The following is a 20,197-nucleotide window of genomic DNA, read 5'->3' as shown; positions in this document are numbered from 1 at the left end:
ATGTGCTAGAACATCTAAAACTGTCTTTATTCAGATTAAAGCAAATCATTTGATTACTGATGTTCATGTAAATGTAGTCAATGAGAGCATTATTTATAGAAAATGATAATTGATCTATGTTTATTAATATATATAATATTAATATATGTAATATATAAAAAAAATCAATAAATAAAAAAAAGAAATTCTATATAAAAGAAAGTCTATATATACTTACAATTTCTTTTCTTTTTTTTCATATTTTTTTGACTATATGTCTTCAAGATTAAATGCATTAGATTTCTGTCAAATGATTGACTGATTAAATATTTACATTAAAAGAAATTTACATTAACAAACAGTTGAACAGGTGTACCTACAATCTGTTTCACTCCCAAAAAATGTCGTTCCATTTCCTTAAAAACAAGCTCTGCTCCAGCCCACAAACTCCCCAGGTAGAAGTTTATTTGGATTTGTCAATCTCTTTCCAGAAATAGGATTTTTGCTTGAGTTTTTTTTTCTTTCAGGTCCCAGAATAAATGGGTTTCCATTTATGTATTATAATGTGAATTTTGGGGGATTAAATAAAAAACCTTCATTAAAAAAAAAATAAATAAATAAATAAAATTGCTTGTACTTTTTTGCTTGTTATAAAGAAGCTGTTGCCTCACAGCAAGAAGGTCGCTGGTTCGATCCTCGGCTCAGTTGGCGTTTCTGTGTGGAGTTTGCATGTTCTCCCTGCGTTCACGTGGGTTCATTCCGCTGTGGCGACCCCGGATTAATAAAGAAAATAAGCCGACAAGAAAATGAATGAATGAAGGTGGCATTTATCAAATGTAAAAAAATTGTTAAATATTTATAACAATTTTACATTGCTGTTTTTTATTGTATGTCGTTTCAAATGAAATTATTACTCCAGTCATTATTGCTTTTACCATTAATAATAATTATTAATATTAGAGTGATTTTTGAAGGATCATGTGACTCTGAAGACAGGAGTAATGAAGCTGAAAATTCATCTTTAAAATCACTGGAATAAATGATTAAATTAAATTATAAACTTGAACGGCTATTTTATAGTGCAGTAACATTCACAATTTTAGATTTGTACTGTATTTTGATTAAGTAAATGCAGCCTTGGTGAGCAGGAGAAGCATATTTTAAAACATATAAAAATCCAACTGACCCAAAACTTTTGACCGTGTGTGTGTGTGTGTGTGTGTGTGTGTGTGTGCGTGTGCGTGTGTGTGTGTGTGTGTCTTAATTTTTTTCTTTTCTTTTTTTATTTGCACATTCAATTCTTTTTTATTCACTACTTGTATTGAAAGAGTTAGTCAGCTGTCCTGCTCGCAATCTGAAAACTGTCAACTCCAAGTCCTGCCTTGTTGTCTGTTTAAGGTTATATATAGCTACTGTAAGGATGGAATTTTAACTAAAGCAGTTTGAACTGTAGTTCTTCTAGAATGACTAAAAAGTTATCAGTTTGATGGTGAAAAACTGTACCTTTCTAGTCAAACCATCCTTCTGCAATTTTATACCAAAAACGGAAATAAGAGCTGCATTAATAGCTAAAAATGTGGAAGAGCGTTGCTATCATGTTATTGTATTGTATTGCAATATGGAGCAATTAAGTGTTGATGGTTAATCACAAGTAATTCACAAATACTCGAAAACAAAATGTTTTGATGACAATAATTCTCTATGGTACAACCGAATTAGTTACAAATAACTGTATAAAACGATAAAACATGAAATTATAAAAACGTTTGATATTAATTGTAGAGAAATACAAGTAGGCCCGTGACTAGGCCCAAAAAAGAGCCTGATAGCAGTAGAGCCAGAGAAGATAGACTCCAGAGCACTAGAGGAGCAGAGCAGAAGCAAGAGACAGAGCAAAGTTTATTTTGTGTCTTTCTTGAACCTTCTTGGTGAAAAAGACGTTTTGCCATATAAAAAATTGCACATGATCATTTATATTCCTACACTACTAACAACAAATTATTCCACTTTTAACAAGCCGTTTTTCTTTTTCAGTTTAATCTTTTACATCTATTCACTTCTCTAGTCTCACTCATTCTCATTTGAGTTTGTTGCTTTACTATTCAAATGCCTGAATATAGTTGAACAGGGTCACATTTAGCACAGACCTGGCTGCCTTCCTGTTGAGTGATGAGCACAGTGCTAATAAGCAATGTTGCAGTCTAGGTTGTAAAGCTGAGAGCACAGAGGTTTGTGGGATTGAGCTTGCCGGTGAAACGAGAGGAGAACTGTGGCTATGAAGGAGACAGGGTTTGCGTGAGTCTAGGCCGCAGTGGCTCAGACATACAACCTCATAATAAAATGAGGATTAGTGGAAGATGACAAACTCTGACAATTCAGAAGAAACATGTTAATGCTGTTGGGCTGCCACTTAATCCGATAAAGAGTTGGTTAGATCTGTGGAATTATATTTTAAGTGTAGACTAGCATTTAAAAGTTTTAGGTGGAGCAAGAGGTTTTGTTTTTGGGGAAAAAAAGTCTCACCAATGCTGAATTCATTAAAAAAAAAAAAAAAAAAGTAAAACTGAAATTATTATTATTATTAGGGTTTAAAAGGACAGATTTGTTTTGTTTTCTTGACCATGTTAATGAACCCAGTAACAATATATATTTAAGCAAAACACAAAATGATAATTGGTCAAAATAACAAACCAATTTTTTTTAGATGCATTTAAATTAGGGCTTGGCGATAAAATTGGCATCGATATTTATTGACCGAACACCATTGTCAATATCCATAAAAAAATTTTTTTTTTGAAGCTTTTTATGAAGGCTATAGTTTTATTAAAATGTGGCTGCTAAGCGCGCCTTAGAAAGAATGCCAATAAGCTTAGGGTGTAAGTTTGTGCAAGTGGCGCTCACGTGACGCAAGCAAATTCTTCTGGTACAAATAGTTAATAAACATCTGAACTTTTCCGTATGCTGCAAATGCACCGCGATTCATGTACATAAAACTAGCCAATCTTCTTCACACTTTGTATGGAATTTACACATTTCAGTAATAACAGTAGGCTAGGGTGACGTAGTGGCACTGTATGTAGTGCTGTCGCCTCACAGCAAGAAGGTCGCTGGTTCGAGCCTCGGCTCAGTTGGCGTTTCTGTGTGGAGTTTGCATGTTCTCCCTGCGTTCATGTGGGTTTCCTCCGGGTGCTCCGGTTTCCCCCACAGTCCAAAGACATGCGGTATGAGTGTGTGTGGATGTTTCCCAGATATGAGTTGCGGCTGGAAGGGCATCCGCTGCATATAAAAGTGCTGGATAAGTTGGCGGTCAATCTGCTGTGGCGACCCCGGATTAATAAAGGGACTAAGCTGACAAGAAAATGAATGAATGAATAAATAGTAGGCTAATCAGTTCAGGCAAAAACAGCGCATCTGCAAACTTTTTTGTTTTTTACTTTTTTCCATAAACTTGCATCAGAGCTGTAGCAATGGTTTGTCTATTTGTCTTTTTTTTCAACAATTGATGGTCACCTAGTTGTGAGAGACGCCATAAAAAATGTTGAAGGAAATCACACGCTTAAGCTTTTCACAAGTTTTGGTTGCATCATTGTCGCATAGCACATGCGAAAACGAGAGCCGTATAGCCGGAGTGAAGAGATTTGTAAATGAAAAAGGATGTTGCCAGAGTGGCTTTTTGGTTTCTTTTCTTGTGCACTATACCCTATCTGAAATATTTTACCGTAGGGGGGTAATGTAGTCATTTCACTTCACAATTTGTAATGTTCAGTATGAATTTGAATAATAATAATAATTGCTCTTTTACTTGAAAGCTCAGATTTGATTATCATCATTTGTTTTGTTTACAGAGGTTTACTGTATCATTATTATTGACATGATACAGATGTTGATCTACCTTTACAATTGCACACACTTTGTAACATTTTATTTATCAAGTTTAAGAGTCTCTTTAACACTTCTGTTTACTTTATTATAAAGAGTTCAGATATTTTGTTTAAATATTTTGGTTTTTGCCTATTAAAACTATTTGCCTTTGTAATGTTGGTAAATTAAAATAAAGTAGTTAAATAAAAAATCCTAATATTTTTAACTGATTTGTTAAAAATTATTCAATAATTATCAATATCGAATGATATAAAACAACATATTAAAGTAATTGTTTTTCTGGCCAGTCATTTTTGTCAAAAACATCTTTTTTTTTATCTCGATATTTGCTAAGAAGCTAAAGCTAACATTTCACTGCACTTGATGTTCTCTCAGGTGTCTCTTCTCAAGATATATCCAGTCCAGGCAGGGGAAGGTCTAACCGGAGTCGAGGACGACCTAAAGGCTCTGGAGGTGCTGGAAAATCATCTGTGAGGAAGGGAAGAGGAAGGAAGTCGACCGCGGGCAGTGCTGCAGCTATGGCGGGAGCGATGGCAGGAGCAGCAGCCGCTTCTGCAGCTGCGTATGCCGCATACGGCTACAGTGTGTCTAAAGGTAACAGTTTCAACGCCCAGGTTTACACAACACAATGTTAGGCTAGAAATCTGAGGCTTGTTTATGTGAGTGACGAAACAACATGATATGGATACCTAAAGAAATATTTAGCAAGCTGTGAAATGTGTTTCTAACATAAGCAGCAACCAACAAGCCAGTGAGAGAGAAATGTTGCACAGAGAGACCTTTGACTGGCAGCAAAAAGTCTGGACTCCATTATAGTTTCATTGTCCAAGAACCGCTCAAGAGCCCTAATGACTGACATGTAAGGTGACAAATCGGTTCTTTCTGGTCTACATAAAAATGTAAAGCCAATGTCCCTACATGCTCCTGCACCAGTGTCCAACCAGTAAGTTATTCGTTCAAGAACATTCAGTCATCAGGAGACTTTGCTGTGAAATTCATAAACCATTCAAAGCCAACCACAAAAATCCTTAATTCATGAGTTGGCTGTTACCAGACAATCCATTAAAGAACTCAACACAAGCAACTCTCAGAGGTCCTGTCAGATTCAATCAATGTGTCCATGACTCTCAGTGTTTTCAGTTTTGTGGATTTTGTCCATCAGATGTTCTGCCAATTATCCATAGGTATCCGAGGCTGAGATCAGAGAGCAATTTAAGGTGGAATTGTGTCATCCATCTCCATATTTTTGTGTTTATTTATTACTTTTGCTGCAAATTAGCACTTCAACAACATGGTTCAAGCGTCTTGCGCCATTTTTATTTTAGAGGAATTCCATTCAGTTTCTTATATGACTAGTGGTGCATGCATATTGTACATGAGACTTTAGTGTATTTTAGTCCTGTTTCCGAAGACACACCAAGTCTGCCTCCGAAATCGCTTGCTTCCATACTATAGGTTGTTTTCAGTCACGTGGTTCTGGTGATGTGCGAAATCATCTATGTGGTACATACTGCATAACTATATTACATGAAAAGTACTATAGTAAATATAGTGTTTGGAAGCATACTATAGATAATTACTTGAATTAAACTGTTGTAGTAATTTTATTGTTACTGTGATACAACAAAACTGTAGTAATAAACAAATTATTCAACAGGCTTCAGTTTTCTACATTCAGTTTTTAACGTTACAGTATTTATTCCAGTTTACTCTGCGACAGTATTCTGTAGCATTCATTAACAGAGAGTTGTACACATTATACACTTTACTGTGTGGTTAAAAATCATGTTTATTTTAAATTACTCTATTTTTTTCCCCATGCGGATATCTTCCAGACATCACAAAATAACAGATGAAAGCATACAAAACCGTGGACGCATACTCTATTATTTATTTATTCATTGTTGTAAGGGGGAAAAGTGCTCCAAAATAATAATTGTCTATTTTTGTGGCAGGGGTTGCATTTCTTTTTTTTTTTTTTTTGTGGATAAACTTACCATCAGCAAACTTTTACTGCTGCTGCGCATCTCAATGTTCACATTACAGATGTTTATTCTGCCGAAACACCAGTAAAAACAGAGTATTGCAAAACAAGATGGAGATTCCATGGCAGAGTATGTTATTTATATTCTCCTGGATTTTTGTGTTGGTGTTTGTATGTGATTTTTATATAACACATGAACATGTTTATACACATAGCTAGGTTTGTATATAATCTTTATTAGAGCTGTCAAACGAATTATTGCATTCAAAAAAGTTTGTACACATGGATGATTTGATAAAATTTTTATTACATGCCGCCTTTTCTTCCATTTTTCAGCCAGATTCTTGAACTTTCCCCTCTTCATGGCCAAAAACCTTTGGAGTTCTATAAAAGCTGTTCTACATTTCTTATTTTGGCCGATTTAAACGATTTTAAACAACATAAAACAGAAACATTTTGATGTTCTGATTCCCCTGTAGAAGAATCACTTTTGCCCTCCATCTGAATTTCGCATGTCATCAATGACGTCATTTGAAAACAACCTATATAGTACGCTAAAAAGAGTACACAAGCTGAGTAGTATGTCCAAATTCGTAGAATTTGAAATACAGTATGCGAGAAGTAACCAGATGACCTACTATTTCCAGCGAGATTCTGATGTGCGCATCTGATGGACGCTACGCTATCCCATGATGCACCGCAAGAGAATTAATAAATGAGACTGATGTGGGTAGGTCACATGATTGTGACATAATGGCGGACGCAGTATGTCTAAGTTTCATTCATACTACTTGCATTCATACTGTACTTCTCTATTGGTCGAGTAGTAAATTAAATTGCACTGCCTACTGAGTAGTTGGCGATTTCAGACGCAGCCCAACAGTACAGATTTTCAATCTCTTCCTAATCAAACACACAAGAATCAACTCATCAGAACCAAGAACAGACTTCAAAACCTGAAATGAATGGGTCAGATAAGGGAGACATTAAAAATATGTACTATTAGTGAGCCTTCAGGAACAGGGTTAGGAAACAGGTGTAAAGTTACCTCAAGGCACTAATACAACATGTATTTGAACAAATTCACGATGACCAAAACAGTGTTGTGTGAAAAGAACCGCAATCCAACCACTTTGAACATCAGATATTACACACAGCATAACAAACAACAGTTCAATGTTAATTGTTAATCAACCCTTTTTTAGGTATTCCAGCAAGCGGCTCCTTACCAACGGCTCTCATACGGTCTTCAACCACACCTACCTTTGTTCCAGCTGGCACCTCCTCACCGCAGGCTAAAAGCAGCGCTGTGGCCACCAACTCACAGACTTTAGCACATGGCAGTTCGCAAAGCCAACACAACCCTACTAAAAGAGGCAAAATCCCCAGCAACCACAGTGGACGGTAGCAGCCTGGGAATGTTTGTTTGCGTTCTGATTGTAGCATGGCCAGTATATTTTCAGTCCCATGTCGACGATTTTCTTGCTTATGATGTTGAGCCGCTATCAAACCACAAGCCCTAATGCCACTGTGAAACCCGACCTGATGCCCATCATGATTTTGCATTCTTTTATGGACTGGAGAGCAGAATGCGAGGTCACACTTTACTTAACAGCAAAAACAAGTCATTTTTTCCCTTGATAATTCAGAATCTGAGGTTTAGCTAAGTTTATGCAGAAATGGTGATGGAGTTCATTATTCCAGTGACTGCTTTTTTTTTTTATAAAGTTTTCAAGACCATGCAAGGAGCAACAGGGCCATTCAGATCATTGTTATGAGCAGAGATGAGATGGTGACAAAGGAGGGATGTTGGTTATTGAACGCCCTCTTGAACAAAGTCTTTACATTTTACACACATTTGAAAAGATCTGTTATTTTTGTAGGACAAACTTGTTGACGTTTGTTCAATTCAAATACCGAATGGCCTTCTCTTTCTATGTTTATTTGCTGCAAATTCAAAGAGTTTGGCCTAAATACTACTATATATATATATATATATATATATATTCATTCTCTTGGGAAGAATAAAGAAATCAATGTGTTTTGTAGTAAATGCAATGGAGAAAAAAAAAAGTCTGAAGTGAGCGCTGCTCAAAAAACACGTCACTGCTCAGATTTGTGACTTAAAAACTTGGATATGAAATGTATTATAGCTTAAGTTAAGACTTGGTAATTTATGATCTGTGCTGGGTGTAAATTGTATCAAAGCGGTTTTTATTTTTAAATAACAATGAAAAGTTCATGATTTGTTGCATATAGTTATGGTTTTTGAAGGCCATTTCTGGGTTCATTTTGTCTTTAAACGTGATGATGTTATATGTATGTAAATACTTAAAGGGTTTCGTCCCTTTCAAAGTTCTCCCATTTTCCCTCAATTGCTTGTCTATTTTTATAGGTCAGTGTACATACCTGAAGAAATGCCCAAATGATTCTTTTACTAACTTGGGGGGACAAAAGCCCTAAATAAACATTAATTCAATGATTCGAAATTGTGATTTTGTTGCACCTAACATTGCTTTCTAAAAGTTCATTTTAAACTTCATTTTAAATTTTAAACATCAATTTTTTCACACATTTAACAACCATACCAGCTATATTTCACATTAAACACAACAATCCAGATGCATGTTTGTTGATCGTTTTAATGTGCAAATAACTGTAATGACTTAACAGTATTCTGCTTAGTGCAAATTGTAAAATAAAAAAGGGGGAGTGTCTTGAGATTCCATGCAAACATATTCACAACATAAACAGCTTAAGAACTGGACAAATTTGGCAATACATCACAAGCATGCATTTGTACCACAGCACAACATACTTGAGCACAAAACAATGATAACTGACAGTACTCATGTTTTGACATTACATACTTCAAATGTTGACAGGCTAAAAATACCATGTTCCCGTAACATCAGCACCTACTGATGTATTACAGTGATAAATTGGTATAGGGAGAATAAAATATCTGAACAGCCACTTAAAATGACAAATCGCACCTTAAGGACGGCAACATTAACTTTATATTAGAACCTTAATGCTGTTTTGACCTATTTGATTGCTTTTCAGAAGATCTACAGGTTTCTATGCGGCCAATAATATGGGTCTAATGGTGGCGAGAAGAGCTGCCTCGATGGAGAACAGGTGAGGGTCGTCCACATCAGGACAGCTGACTCTCATGAACTCCGCCAGGCGAAGCAGGTACTCGATGTTGTGCCCCGAATTCCCCTTGCACACAGCGATCTGAGAGGCGATTTCCTCTGTGCTAGCAGGCCCCAGGTAAATGGGGTTGTCAGGCGTGGCGATGTAAACCAGAGCCTGGACTGGTGGCTGATTGGTGCCACGCGGAAAGAAGTCGACAGCCCGGGTCAGATAACCACCTCTCACTGCCTCCCTCACGTTCAGGTACTTGAGAGACTCCTCCATCTGAGAGCCAGTCACCTCGAAGGCAACACCCCAGGTGCACACCTGTGTACCAAAACATACGGTTAGTAAACATATGGTGGAGGGAAAGTATTTAAAGTGATGTGTGGCCAAATTTCATCATGTTGTTCTAAACCCATATACATTTTTCTTTCTGTACAATAAAATTAAAGGTAGGAGATATTCTTACGGCTGTAGCCAGGGTCATGCCATGTCAAATAATAATAATGGAGGGCACATAAGACGTACAGCCGTAATAGTTCTCAGAACATTCACGGTAAACAAGTTCTACAAGGACGTGAATGTTTGGAATCATTTAATTATAAAAATTATGCCTAGGCTTGAATTCACCTTGTCGAAAAGGTTTGAAGTAACGCCATTATGCTGCCAACTCTTAATATTTTCTTCATAGATATGTATACATGGACAGATACCATAATGATCAAATCTGACATCTTGGAACGGTTAACATGTGGTCAGTAAATTTCCCAACATATTACAATTTAACGCAGCTTCTGATTGTAGAAATCTTTATTTCCTGTACAGTTCCTACAATTAAATAAGCATTTAAACTACATTGCTTTGTTACATTTAGCATATACTTAGATCTTAATTATATTGATACGTTTTATAATTAAGATTGTTTTGATTTAAATATAAATTCAGTAATTAGCACAACCCTACAGTTCCTTGGACCCCAGTTTGAAAACCCCCTGTAACCCTCTTTGTTTTGTTGTATATTGATGCTTAGTAAATGCGGTTTCTGATTTTGATGCAAATATAGACACATTTGTGTCAGCTTGTGTTCCAATATGGTGGATGCCTATTCCGGGTGGCATCTATAGATGTCCTAAGAAATAGCTTGTAAAAATAGCCGCCAACGGGGCTCTCGTGTATGTACATGTATGGTTGGTTGTTCCTAATAATAAAAAAGGAAGTTCCACTTACGTCATCCTCCTCGATGAGCGTCACCACTCTTCCGGGCTGTCATGGAGACACGTAACGTAAAAGGTCAACGAGTAGCAATGGGAGAACAGTTCAGGTATTTTATGAATTTTCAAGAAAAATATGGAATTTAAACGCAACTTACCATTTCATCATCTCCACGATGAAAGTTATCCCCATGCCAGAAGCGTCTCTTGTACCCCTTAATATAACCGACTTTGCTCCTCTTGTACTTGAAGTCTGGCTTCCAGACCAGCGAGCCGTAGCCGAAGATCCACAAGCTGGATTTTCCAGCGACGATGTCTTGAGGTTTCATCTTTTACAGGATGGTATGAGTGTAGAAAAGGTAATAGTGTGCGCTTTGATGTAAAAACAGCTAAATGAATGGGCCACAGGCTAGGTAGCTAGCGTTAGCTTCCTCCTATCAAGGAGAAGAGGTATGGGTTGGCTCACGGCTATACCGCGGACGGTATCAGAGCCCAACTGCTTAGCAGTTGTGATGGTGCAGTCTCGCAAAACGCTTTTCTTTGCCTGGTGCATGCCTATGCCGTGCAGTTACCGCATCATTGCCTTAAAACTCCATCTTGGCCTTTTCGGCTCTTTCAATCGGAATAAAACACAAAAAGCTGTTGCTAGCTCGCCGGCCAGCCTCCTGTTTATCAACAAACCTCTACCCGGCCAATCATACGGTGCTGTAAAGGCGGATCGAATAACCTTTTAACCGTTGTTTTCGCGCACCCCGGGCTGCCGCGCTGCTTTTCGTCCTCGGCGGATGATGAAATGTGGGCTGCTCTGAGGCAGGCTATATGCAACATTGCCTATGGGCGTATCTGACCTTGTTCGAAGATCTGACCAATCATAGCGTAGCAAGGGCGGATCGCCTGGTCTTCTGTCCAATCGTTCCATCTCTGCGTGACTCTATAACCGCATACCTGTGTGATTGGCTCACGAACAAGGAAAAATCTCGCCCTGTTGTTCAATTTGATAGGGCGGTCAGCTGTCGGTCACAGGACACGCGCACTCTCATTGGTCAGCAGATCTGTCGCTTAAAGTCTGTTCGGCTGATGCAACGTGAAAGAAGCGTTTCAAGGGGCGAGGCAGGCACAGGACGTACTGAGAGGATTGCGTCAGGCCTTCCAAGAATGCTATCCGAAACCCAAACAGTGCTGAATGCTTACATACAAGGAATTAGAAACGACTGAATAAGATAACATCATGTAGTATAAAATGTAGTATAAAATGTATTTTCTATGTAGGTTCACATGAATGCTGAAGTGTAATATGTAATACAATATAATAATATTTAATAGCCTATAACCAAAGAGATCTTCATTGGGGAACAATTTTTCTGTAATAATGTATAATACATAACAAAAAGGCAGTACAGTATTCATCTCATTTCGTAATGTAATAAAATATATCATATAATGTGATAGCAATGTTGTGTAGTAATTATTACATGTAATCAGGATTACATAACCAGATTCTAAAAATCACTACTTAGTAATTAATAATTACTGTAATTGATTTGATTCACCTTATTTTTTTAATCAAATGTTCCTATATATATATATATATATATATATATATATATATATATATATATATATATATATATATATATATATATATATATATACTTAACTGTAATTAAATTATAGTAGGAATTTGTATAATAATGGCCACAGAAAAACTCTGCAGATTCATTTGCACTCAGTGCTTCAAAATTTGGGAACAAATAATATTAAAAAAGATAGAAAGAAATCTAAACTTGCAGTCAGGGTACATTAAATAGAATAAGTAATGTAGATTTAATTACAGTTTTTGTTTACAGATTTTTAATCAGAATTTGTAAGTAATTCGAAAATCAAGATGCTGAAAAGTTTAGACTTGAACATATTTCTCATGAGTTTTATTTTTGTCAGTGTGGTCAATGGTCAAATATCGTCAAATTTTAGATGCATATTTTCTTGTCACTAGAAATGAAAACAGCCTTTGCATTCTGAGTGGGTGCAAATTATTCATACTATTATGCTTATTTTCTTTTCTCTTACTGACATCTTCCTTGAATATTCACAATATAAAATGGACATGTAAATGTTTGTTCATTTCAATGTAAATTCTTTTGCAATCCATACTCTTAAATCTGGGAACAAATTAAAACCAAGCAAATCATGTTAGTTCTAAAGTGATCTAAAAGTAATCAAAACGTTGTCACAATTAAATACCAAAAATAGGTAATCTAGCTTGCATTACTTAATTTGTAATAACAAACACACTACAGTTTACATTTTTTAAGTAATAAAAAACATCAACATTCTATCACAAATGATGTACTCATATAGATTTTTTTAACTCTAATGGTTTGTTGCAATCAGTTTTCTTAAACTGTTTGAGATGCCTTAACTTATTGGGTTTTACAGTACTCAGTTGGTTTGAGTTCTCTTCATTTATTGGGTTTTACTGTGCTCAAATTGCTTCATTTACTCAAATGGATTAAGTACACAGTACTTAACATTAGTTTTTTTTTTACTTAAATGGTTTGTAGCAATTGGTTTCCTCAACTGGTTCAAGTTACCTTAACTTTTTGATTTTTACAGTGTATGTTTATTTTTTAGTTTTGTTCTTCACCAAAAATAGCAACATCCTTCAAACATCTGCATTCAGTTTTATCCTATCATGACTGTTGAGGCAGATTAGTTTCTTCCTAAAGATCTTCTAAGCTATGCCATCGGCTTGTATATTAGATCTGCTTTGTCTGTAATCTCCATCTCTGATAGTGTGACGTATTTCAGATCTATCCGTTTTAAGTTAGGGCACGGAAACGTGTCATAATATTTTTTTAGACATATCTAACAAACATGTGATGTTCAAAACCAAACTACCACAAGCCACGTGTTTCTCTCTATCTTTTTGACTGCTTTATTTACAAATTATGATAAATTCAAGGTCACCAGTACTTTAAGTTCGGAGTGCATATGTCTGCTTTTCTTTTGAGTTGCTTCATGTTCTGAGCAAAACAAATATTTTTGTGTCAACCTGTTTTCTGAGTTGGTTTCTTTACATGAATGTTTCTGCGTCATACAGAATCATTCTTGGGTAACTGAACAGCCTGTGAACAACATTACAACATCACCAATCTATTAAGAAAAACAGGCAGGGCAGATTTGTGACAGTTTCTTTGTCAGCCCTTGTCTTACGTTGAGGTATAATCATCCCAGTTCCAAAGCCATGAGACTATTATGATAAACAAACCAAACGGTTAGTTCACCTAAAATTCAAATCCTGTCATCATTTACTCACTCTCATGTTGTTACAAACCCAAAGTATATTTCTTCAGGACACTTTTGTAATCAAATCTGATAAATCTATTCCTCTGTTAAAAGTCTAATTATTATGAACGGTACAAAGAAGTCAAACAACAACAACAACAATTAATTAATTTAATCCAATTCCTCCTAAGAGAATTTGTCGCATTATTAACAGATAATATTAAAAATAACTATACATTTATCACCATAATTCCCCAGTTTATTGATCACATTAAGAATTTTCAGCTCTTTTGTATGCAAATAAGTTAGTTTAATTAAATATGCACTAATTTACATTACATTTCACTACAAAAGTCAGATCGTTGCATGAAGTCAGGTTCAAAATTTTTTATTTTTTATTTTAACCTACATTATGACAGTCCGAAATTTTTACGGAGGGGATTATTGTAGAAAATTAGAAAAAAGTAGAATATATTTTTTTATTTGTGTATATATTATGTACAAAAAAGTAGGGGAAAAATCTTTACATATACGAACTGATAGACATCTTGTCATCGATTCCAGTTGTAAGAGCAACAAATATTAACTTGACTTCTAGTTGATAATTTGTAAAAGTGGCAGAAGATACATTTTTTTCAGTGAATCACCTGTTGAACTGCATCCCAATCATCACAAATACTGTAGAAGACACATTGGAACCCGCATGGACCCAAGATTCTCACTGAAGTCAGTCAAGTTTGGTGAAGGAAAAATCATGGTTTGGGGTTAATTCAGTGTAGGGGCTTGCGAGAGATCTGCAGAGTGGATGGCAACATCAACAGCCTGAGGTATCAACACATTTGCCCATTACATTACAAACCACAGGAGAGGGCAAATTCTTCAGCAGGATAGCACTCCTTCTCATACATGCCCGAATTGGCTAATCGGGAGGACTGGGAGAATTCCCGGTGGGCCGGTCCATTTTTTGGCCGCGAGGGCCGGTGTCCCTAGCTCCATAATCTGTTGCTCTCAGCAGTCACACTTTTTAAAATTAATTCACCTTTTTACTTGACCACAGTCTTCTTATTCATTATTTTACTGCAGCTCTGCTCTTTTTATCTATTTTCTCGTAGCCTTGTGAGCAAGATGCAGCCTGCAGGTTAATGATGATATAACTCAGATGTGTCACTTCACAGTGTACAGCTGTTGTGGTCCAGTGGTTAGCACGAAAGGTTTCGATGCTGCTGACCTGGGTTTGATCCTCGTCTGAGTAATTTTTTTATTTATTTTTATTGTTAAGACATATTATACTGTTAGGGTTGTTGAACATTTGAAGTTCTAAAGCAGCTGTTTTCTCAAAAAAAGACGTGATAGTGTAATTAGAAACTGAATTGGAAATGACCTTATTTTAATATAGTCAGTCATGAACGGATGTGGGCCGGTCTGAGGCTTGAAACTCCAGGGCAAAAAAGGAGTCCCACTCCGGCCCTGTTCTCATACTTCAGCCTCCACATTAAAGTTCCTGAAAGTAAAGAAGATGCTCCAGGATTGGCCAGCCCAGTCACCAGATATGAACATTATTGAGCTTATTTGGGGTAAGATGGAGGAGGCATTGAAGATGAATGCAAAGAATCTTGATGAAATCTGGGAGTCCTGCTAGAAGGCTTTCATTGCCATTCCAGATGACTTTATTTATTTGAGTCATTGCAGAGAGGTATGGATGCAGTCCTTCAAGCTCATGGGAGTCATACACAATATTAATTAGGCTGTGAGGTAATGTACTTACATGTCTTATATGGTGCTAAAGTATAGACTTATGGCTCAGTGTAATAGACACAAAATCATTTTGAGAAAATGGCCTTTCAAAATATGTGTTGTGATACAAACACAAATTAATAAAGTGCTAAAAAAAGTGTATTATGGAAATTATCTTTCAATATAACAGCAATATTTTTTTTCCATGTAGTGCCATAAGCATTCAATATTTACAGCATTTAGATATCAAATTTAATTTGAGTGATCACATACTGTATCTTCAAAAGAAAGACTTAATTAACTTACTTGATTCTCCTCAAATCTCTTAATTTCATGAAAAACTGCTCCACTTGTGCTCAGAAATTAAATGAATCTCCTATTGGTTTTAGAACGTAATAAGAGAGTGAATATGATTTTTCCTATTGGGGTGAACTAGCCCTTTAACATTCACCCCATGTCCAGTTTAGTGGAAATGGAGATGGTAAACAAACACCCCTCTGCCCGCTGCCACCCCTGGATATTTCCTTGTAGTATAGCTTAGGCTCTTCTTTGGTTAAAATAGGATTATCTATAAATAGAGGTATTAGCTGGCATCATAAGATACAAGCACATGTAAGCTCCTTAAAAGTCTGCATGATGCACAAGCCTTTCTCTGCCTATAGTTCAGGCAGACGGGAGGTCCAGTGACCAGACCTTTCACGGGACGGCCTGTTTACTTTCTCCAGGCGGGACATGCTATGCCCCTGCTGACCTTATATGAATGACAAATGCAGAATGGCAGGAGGCACATGTGTCGAGCTTGCTGGTTGTTTACTTGTTTCTATTCTTTTTTTGTTGTTGTTGTCGTTGTTGATGTTACAAACTCATTTCTAATATTTTTGGCTTTAGATCAAATGACTGATTACATGTAATTGCATAATTGAGTTAGTGCTGAGATTCATCACTAATTGATATGTGATTTATAGCTCATTAACTTAGAAACACATTACATAATACATAAAAACATAAGGATCTTCATGCTGCTTACTTTGGCTGTCATGCAAATTTGAAATTACATTAATGACTAGTTCAGCTTAGTATCAAATGTAAAAAACAAAACAAAAACAAATGTACAGTGCTCAGTACTATATGAGTACACCCCTCACAAATCTAGCTTTTAAATTCATATTTTAATAGGAAGCTATACTTTATTATATTTGTGCGTATACATTAGATTGGTCAGAACTGAAGCCAAATCTGCAGCTTATCTGACAAAATATCTTAAGATAACAGTCTAAAAAATAGTACACCCAAATTTATGTTATAGAAAAATCTTAAATACAATTTTGAAAAAGAGGAAAAACCAAGAGAAGCAAAAAAAAAAAAAAGGAAAATTTTAGTTGAAATTTTGTAGGTTGTAATTTTTTTTGCAATATTTTGCTCAAATTTTATTGTATTATTTTTCAATTTCAATTTAAATATGTTTGGTGATTGAAATATTATTTTAGCAAATATATCTGTTTTGTTTAAATGCACTGAAATACATTGCCTATATTCACTAAATAACTATTTTGAAAATGGGGTGTGCTCAGTTATGCTGAGCACTGTATGTCCTGTACAGAATGTACTTGCCATAGTTTGAATACCAAGCAATCTGCATCCAAAGTAAACAGAAAATCCAAGAGAAAATATATTCCCATGCTCCATGCACACATATAGTGCACTTAAACATTCGTTCTGCCAAACATGATAAAATCCAGGGGGACATTTCAGTCACATTGATGTATTTTTATTATTATTAATTTTTGAAAATACTTTGGCTCACTGATTCATAGGCATTTTTATAAATATATATATTTATTGCCGTATTTTATTATTATTATTATTTTTAAACTTTAATATTAAATATTTTAGCCAACAATTCCGTCATCAGGGGCGGATTTAACCAATCAGCAAGGGAAGTAGGCACAGGAAATCCGAGGGCCCCCAAATAAATACCTAGAAGTATAAATTATACATGTATATTATATACAGTTGAAATCAGAATTATTAGCCCCCTCTGATTTTTTTTCTTTTTTTAATATTTCCCAAATGATGTTCAACAAAGCAAGGAAACTTTCACAGTATGTCTGATAATGTTTTTTTTTGTCTTACTTGTTTTATTTCAGCTAGAATAAAAGCAGTTTAATTTTTTTAAACCATTTTATTAGCCCCTTTTAGTTATATGTTTTTTCAATAGTCTACAGAAGAAAAAAATCATTATACGATAACTTGCCAAACCTGCCTAGTTAACCTATTTTACTTGTAATAATACTAGTAATAGTAATACCTAAAAAAAAAAAAATATATATATATATATATATATATATATATATATATATATATATATATATATATATATATATATATATATATATATATATATATATATATATAGTGTAAGAAATGAGTCTGCCTCGACCCAACTTCCACTCTCCATTTTTCCCAAAATGGCTGACTTATGAGAGAAAAGAGAAGTCAACAGGGTCTTGTCTCTGCATCGTTTGAGGTGACTACAACTCGACCAAATGGTAACAATTGTAGAATGGGGATGGGTGTGCTGCACAGAGAACCATCTCATCAAAGGTGTTGAAACTGCATTAACATGGAGAGATAGGGAGAACAGCTGGGTCAACTACCAGGGAGCAACTTCATTAACATCTAAAGGCAACATAAAAAAAAGTATAAAGGTTTGAGTTTAGGAATGTTCAGGGTTCATTCTGACTCCAGTGAACCTAAGGTACTGCCATGTATTTTGAGACTGCTATGCTGTATAAACATCTTCATTGAGATTTTCTTCTTCATCATCATTTTTTCTTACACTAGTAAACTATTATTTATTGTCATCATGGCAAAGATAAAATAAATCCGTTATTAGAAGCGAGTTATTAAAACTATTATGTTTAGAAATGTGTTGAAAAAAATCTTCTCTCCATTAAACAGAACTTTGGGGGGGAAAAAATAAAAATGGGGCTAATAATTCTGACTTCAACTGTATAACATTGTTTTCTGTTATGTTGTAAGGTGAGGATCCCCATTTTTAATCATGGAGCAGTCCAGCAGTCAAATCAGTAAAGATTTAGTTTTAAAAACAAAATTATTCATTTATCATTTTTAGTGGTGAATTCGTCTTAAAAATACAAATTGTTTCAAAAATTTTACAAGGTGTTTTACATGTTAATATTATTTTCCATTTAGATAAAATGTAGAAAAGGAGATCGAATTATATAAAAAAACAGCTAAATAATATTATTAAAAAATTTAAGTATAAAAGGTGCATTTTAGAAATTGGCTGGAATTGCTCAGGGCCCCAAAATCACTAAAACCACCCCTGTCCTTCATCGTGTATTCACCCTTAAGTTATTTATAAGCAGAGATGGGAAATACAAATACTTTGTTACTGTAGATTTTTCTGGTATCAGTACTTTACTCCACTTTTTACTTTTACTTATTACATTTTTACACAAATATCTGTACTCCTGTACTAAACTCCTTACATTTTTAAAACCACGGTCGTTACCTTCGTTTCCATGTGTTGGGTGGCAGCTGTTGTTTTTGATCTAACAGCCGAAAACTACATGCTGAACGCTGAGTCAGGATGATACATGGGCCGCCTTTTTAAGCAATGTTGTTAGGCTATATTTCAAAGTTTGAGGCTGCTTGGCTAAACATTTTACATAACATTTTTAAATGTAAGTTATTTTATATTAATGTATCAACAAAATGTGAGGACTTTACGTACCTATCTCACTCACTATCCCTAGCTTAGTCGCTGATTTGTCAGGGGTCGCCACAGCAGAATGAAACACCAATTATTCCAGCATATGTTTTACACAGCGGGTACCCTTCCTGCTGCAACCCAGTACTGGGATACACACACACTACTGCCAATTTAGTTACGTATTATCCACCTATACCGCATGTCTTTGGACTGTGGTTGAAACGGGTACTTTTTACTTTTTTACTTTTGTACATTTTTCAGTCCGTACTTCTTTACTTTTACTTAAGTACAAAAGTGTAGTTAGTGCTTCTACTTTTGCCTGAGTCGTTTTAAACATGAGTATCTGTACTTCTACTTAAGTAAAGGATGTGTGTACTTTTGCCATCTCTGTTTACAAGTGTCTGACTCTTTTCTAACAGGATAAGCTGCAACTCATTCACTCATTCATTTTCTTTTCGGCTAAGTCCCTTTGTTAATCTGGGGTCGCCACAGCGGAATGAACCGCCAACTTATCAAGCACATGTTTTATGCAGCGGATACCTTCCCAGCTGCAACCCATCACTGGGAAACACTCATACACATAAGCTGCAACTCATTACCCAATTTTTAAGTCACTCCTTAAAGTCAAGTGCTATTTTAGAGTTTCCGCCTGCATTTTGCCTACTCAAATTCAAAAGCTTCTCAAATCCACATGCAAAGGTGTAAATGCAAAACTTTGGTATCATTTTAAAGAAAATCCTTTGAATTTTCATGAAACACTGTTGAAAGTGATTAAAATAATTGTATATGTTGTATGTGTTATAATAAACTCCAAAAAAGAGGGGCTTTTTTTGTGAACTCAAATTCGAAAGTGTACTTTTTAGGTTCTGTGTGGACAAAAAATAAACGGGGGCGAATAATTCTGACTTCAACTATAGATTTAGATGAATATATTGACGTTTAAAGATTGACTTAAAATATGTTTTATTTGTTATATTGTGTTGAAACAGTTTAACGCATATTTAATTTTTTATTTCAATAAACTAATCCAATAGAAATTCAAATATGAATAGGAGAACAATTATTATCGATTTATTTATGAAAACTGATGCATTGCTGTTGCAGCTGCATGGGCATTTTAGCGACATCTAGTGTTAGTGTGTGAAAACTGCAGATGGAGGGCCTCTGCTTTTGCTGCACTTCTGGCTCAAGATGGCCGATTTTGAGGGTTTTAATCGGTAAATTTGACCAATGTGGAAAAGT

At 35.4% G+C, this 20,197-nt stretch overlaps 2 protein-coding genes across 8 annotated transcripts in view; one reads left to right on the top strand and one right to left on the bottom strand.

Moving 5' to 3' along the window:
* ino80 (INO80 complex ATPase subunit) overlaps positions 1-8,329 on the top strand; it is an 82,872-nt gene extending 74,543 nt beyond the window's left edge. For 6 of the 7 annotated variants that reach the window (XM_087297544.1, XM_087297543.1, XM_087297541.1 and 3 more), the window contains exons 35-36: positions 4,237-4,455; positions 7,051-8,327. In XM_087297544.1, coding sequence (XP_087153670.1) covers positions 4,237-4,455; positions 7,051-7,253 — 422 coding nt within the window. In that variant the 3' untranslated portion in view covers positions 7,254-8,327. Of the gene's footprint in view, positions 1-4,236; positions 4,456-7,050 lie in introns of all 7 variants that reach the window. The other variant, NM_001045119.1, reaches the window with a different exon arrangement.
* A 138-nt stretch (positions 8,330-8,467) lies between these two features.
* chac1 (ChaC, cation transport regulator homolog 1 (E. coli)) lies at positions 8,468-10,997 on the bottom strand. Its single transcript, NM_001110126.2, has 3 exons — positions 10,356-10,997; positions 10,214-10,249; positions 8,468-9,310 (listed from the first exon to the last, which is right to left on the bottom strand). Exons 1-3 carry the CDS (start codon positions 10,524-10,526, stop codon positions 8,927-8,929), a joined length of 591 nt encoding a protein of 196 aa, NP_001103596.2. The 5' UTR covers positions 10,527-10,997; the 3' UTR covers positions 8,468-8,926.
* Between the last annotated feature and the right edge of the window lie 9,200 nt (positions 10,998-20,197).

This window comes from Danio rerio, chromosome 20 (genome assembly GCF_052040795.2).
Source record: "Danio rerio strain M-AB ecotype USA chromosome 20, GRCz13ab, whole genome shotgun sequence".
Taxonomy (NCBI): domain Eukaryota; kingdom Metazoa; phylum Chordata; class Actinopteri; order Cypriniformes; family Danionidae; genus Danio; species Danio rerio.
This window is presented reverse-complemented; position numbering and strand designations above follow the sequence as displayed.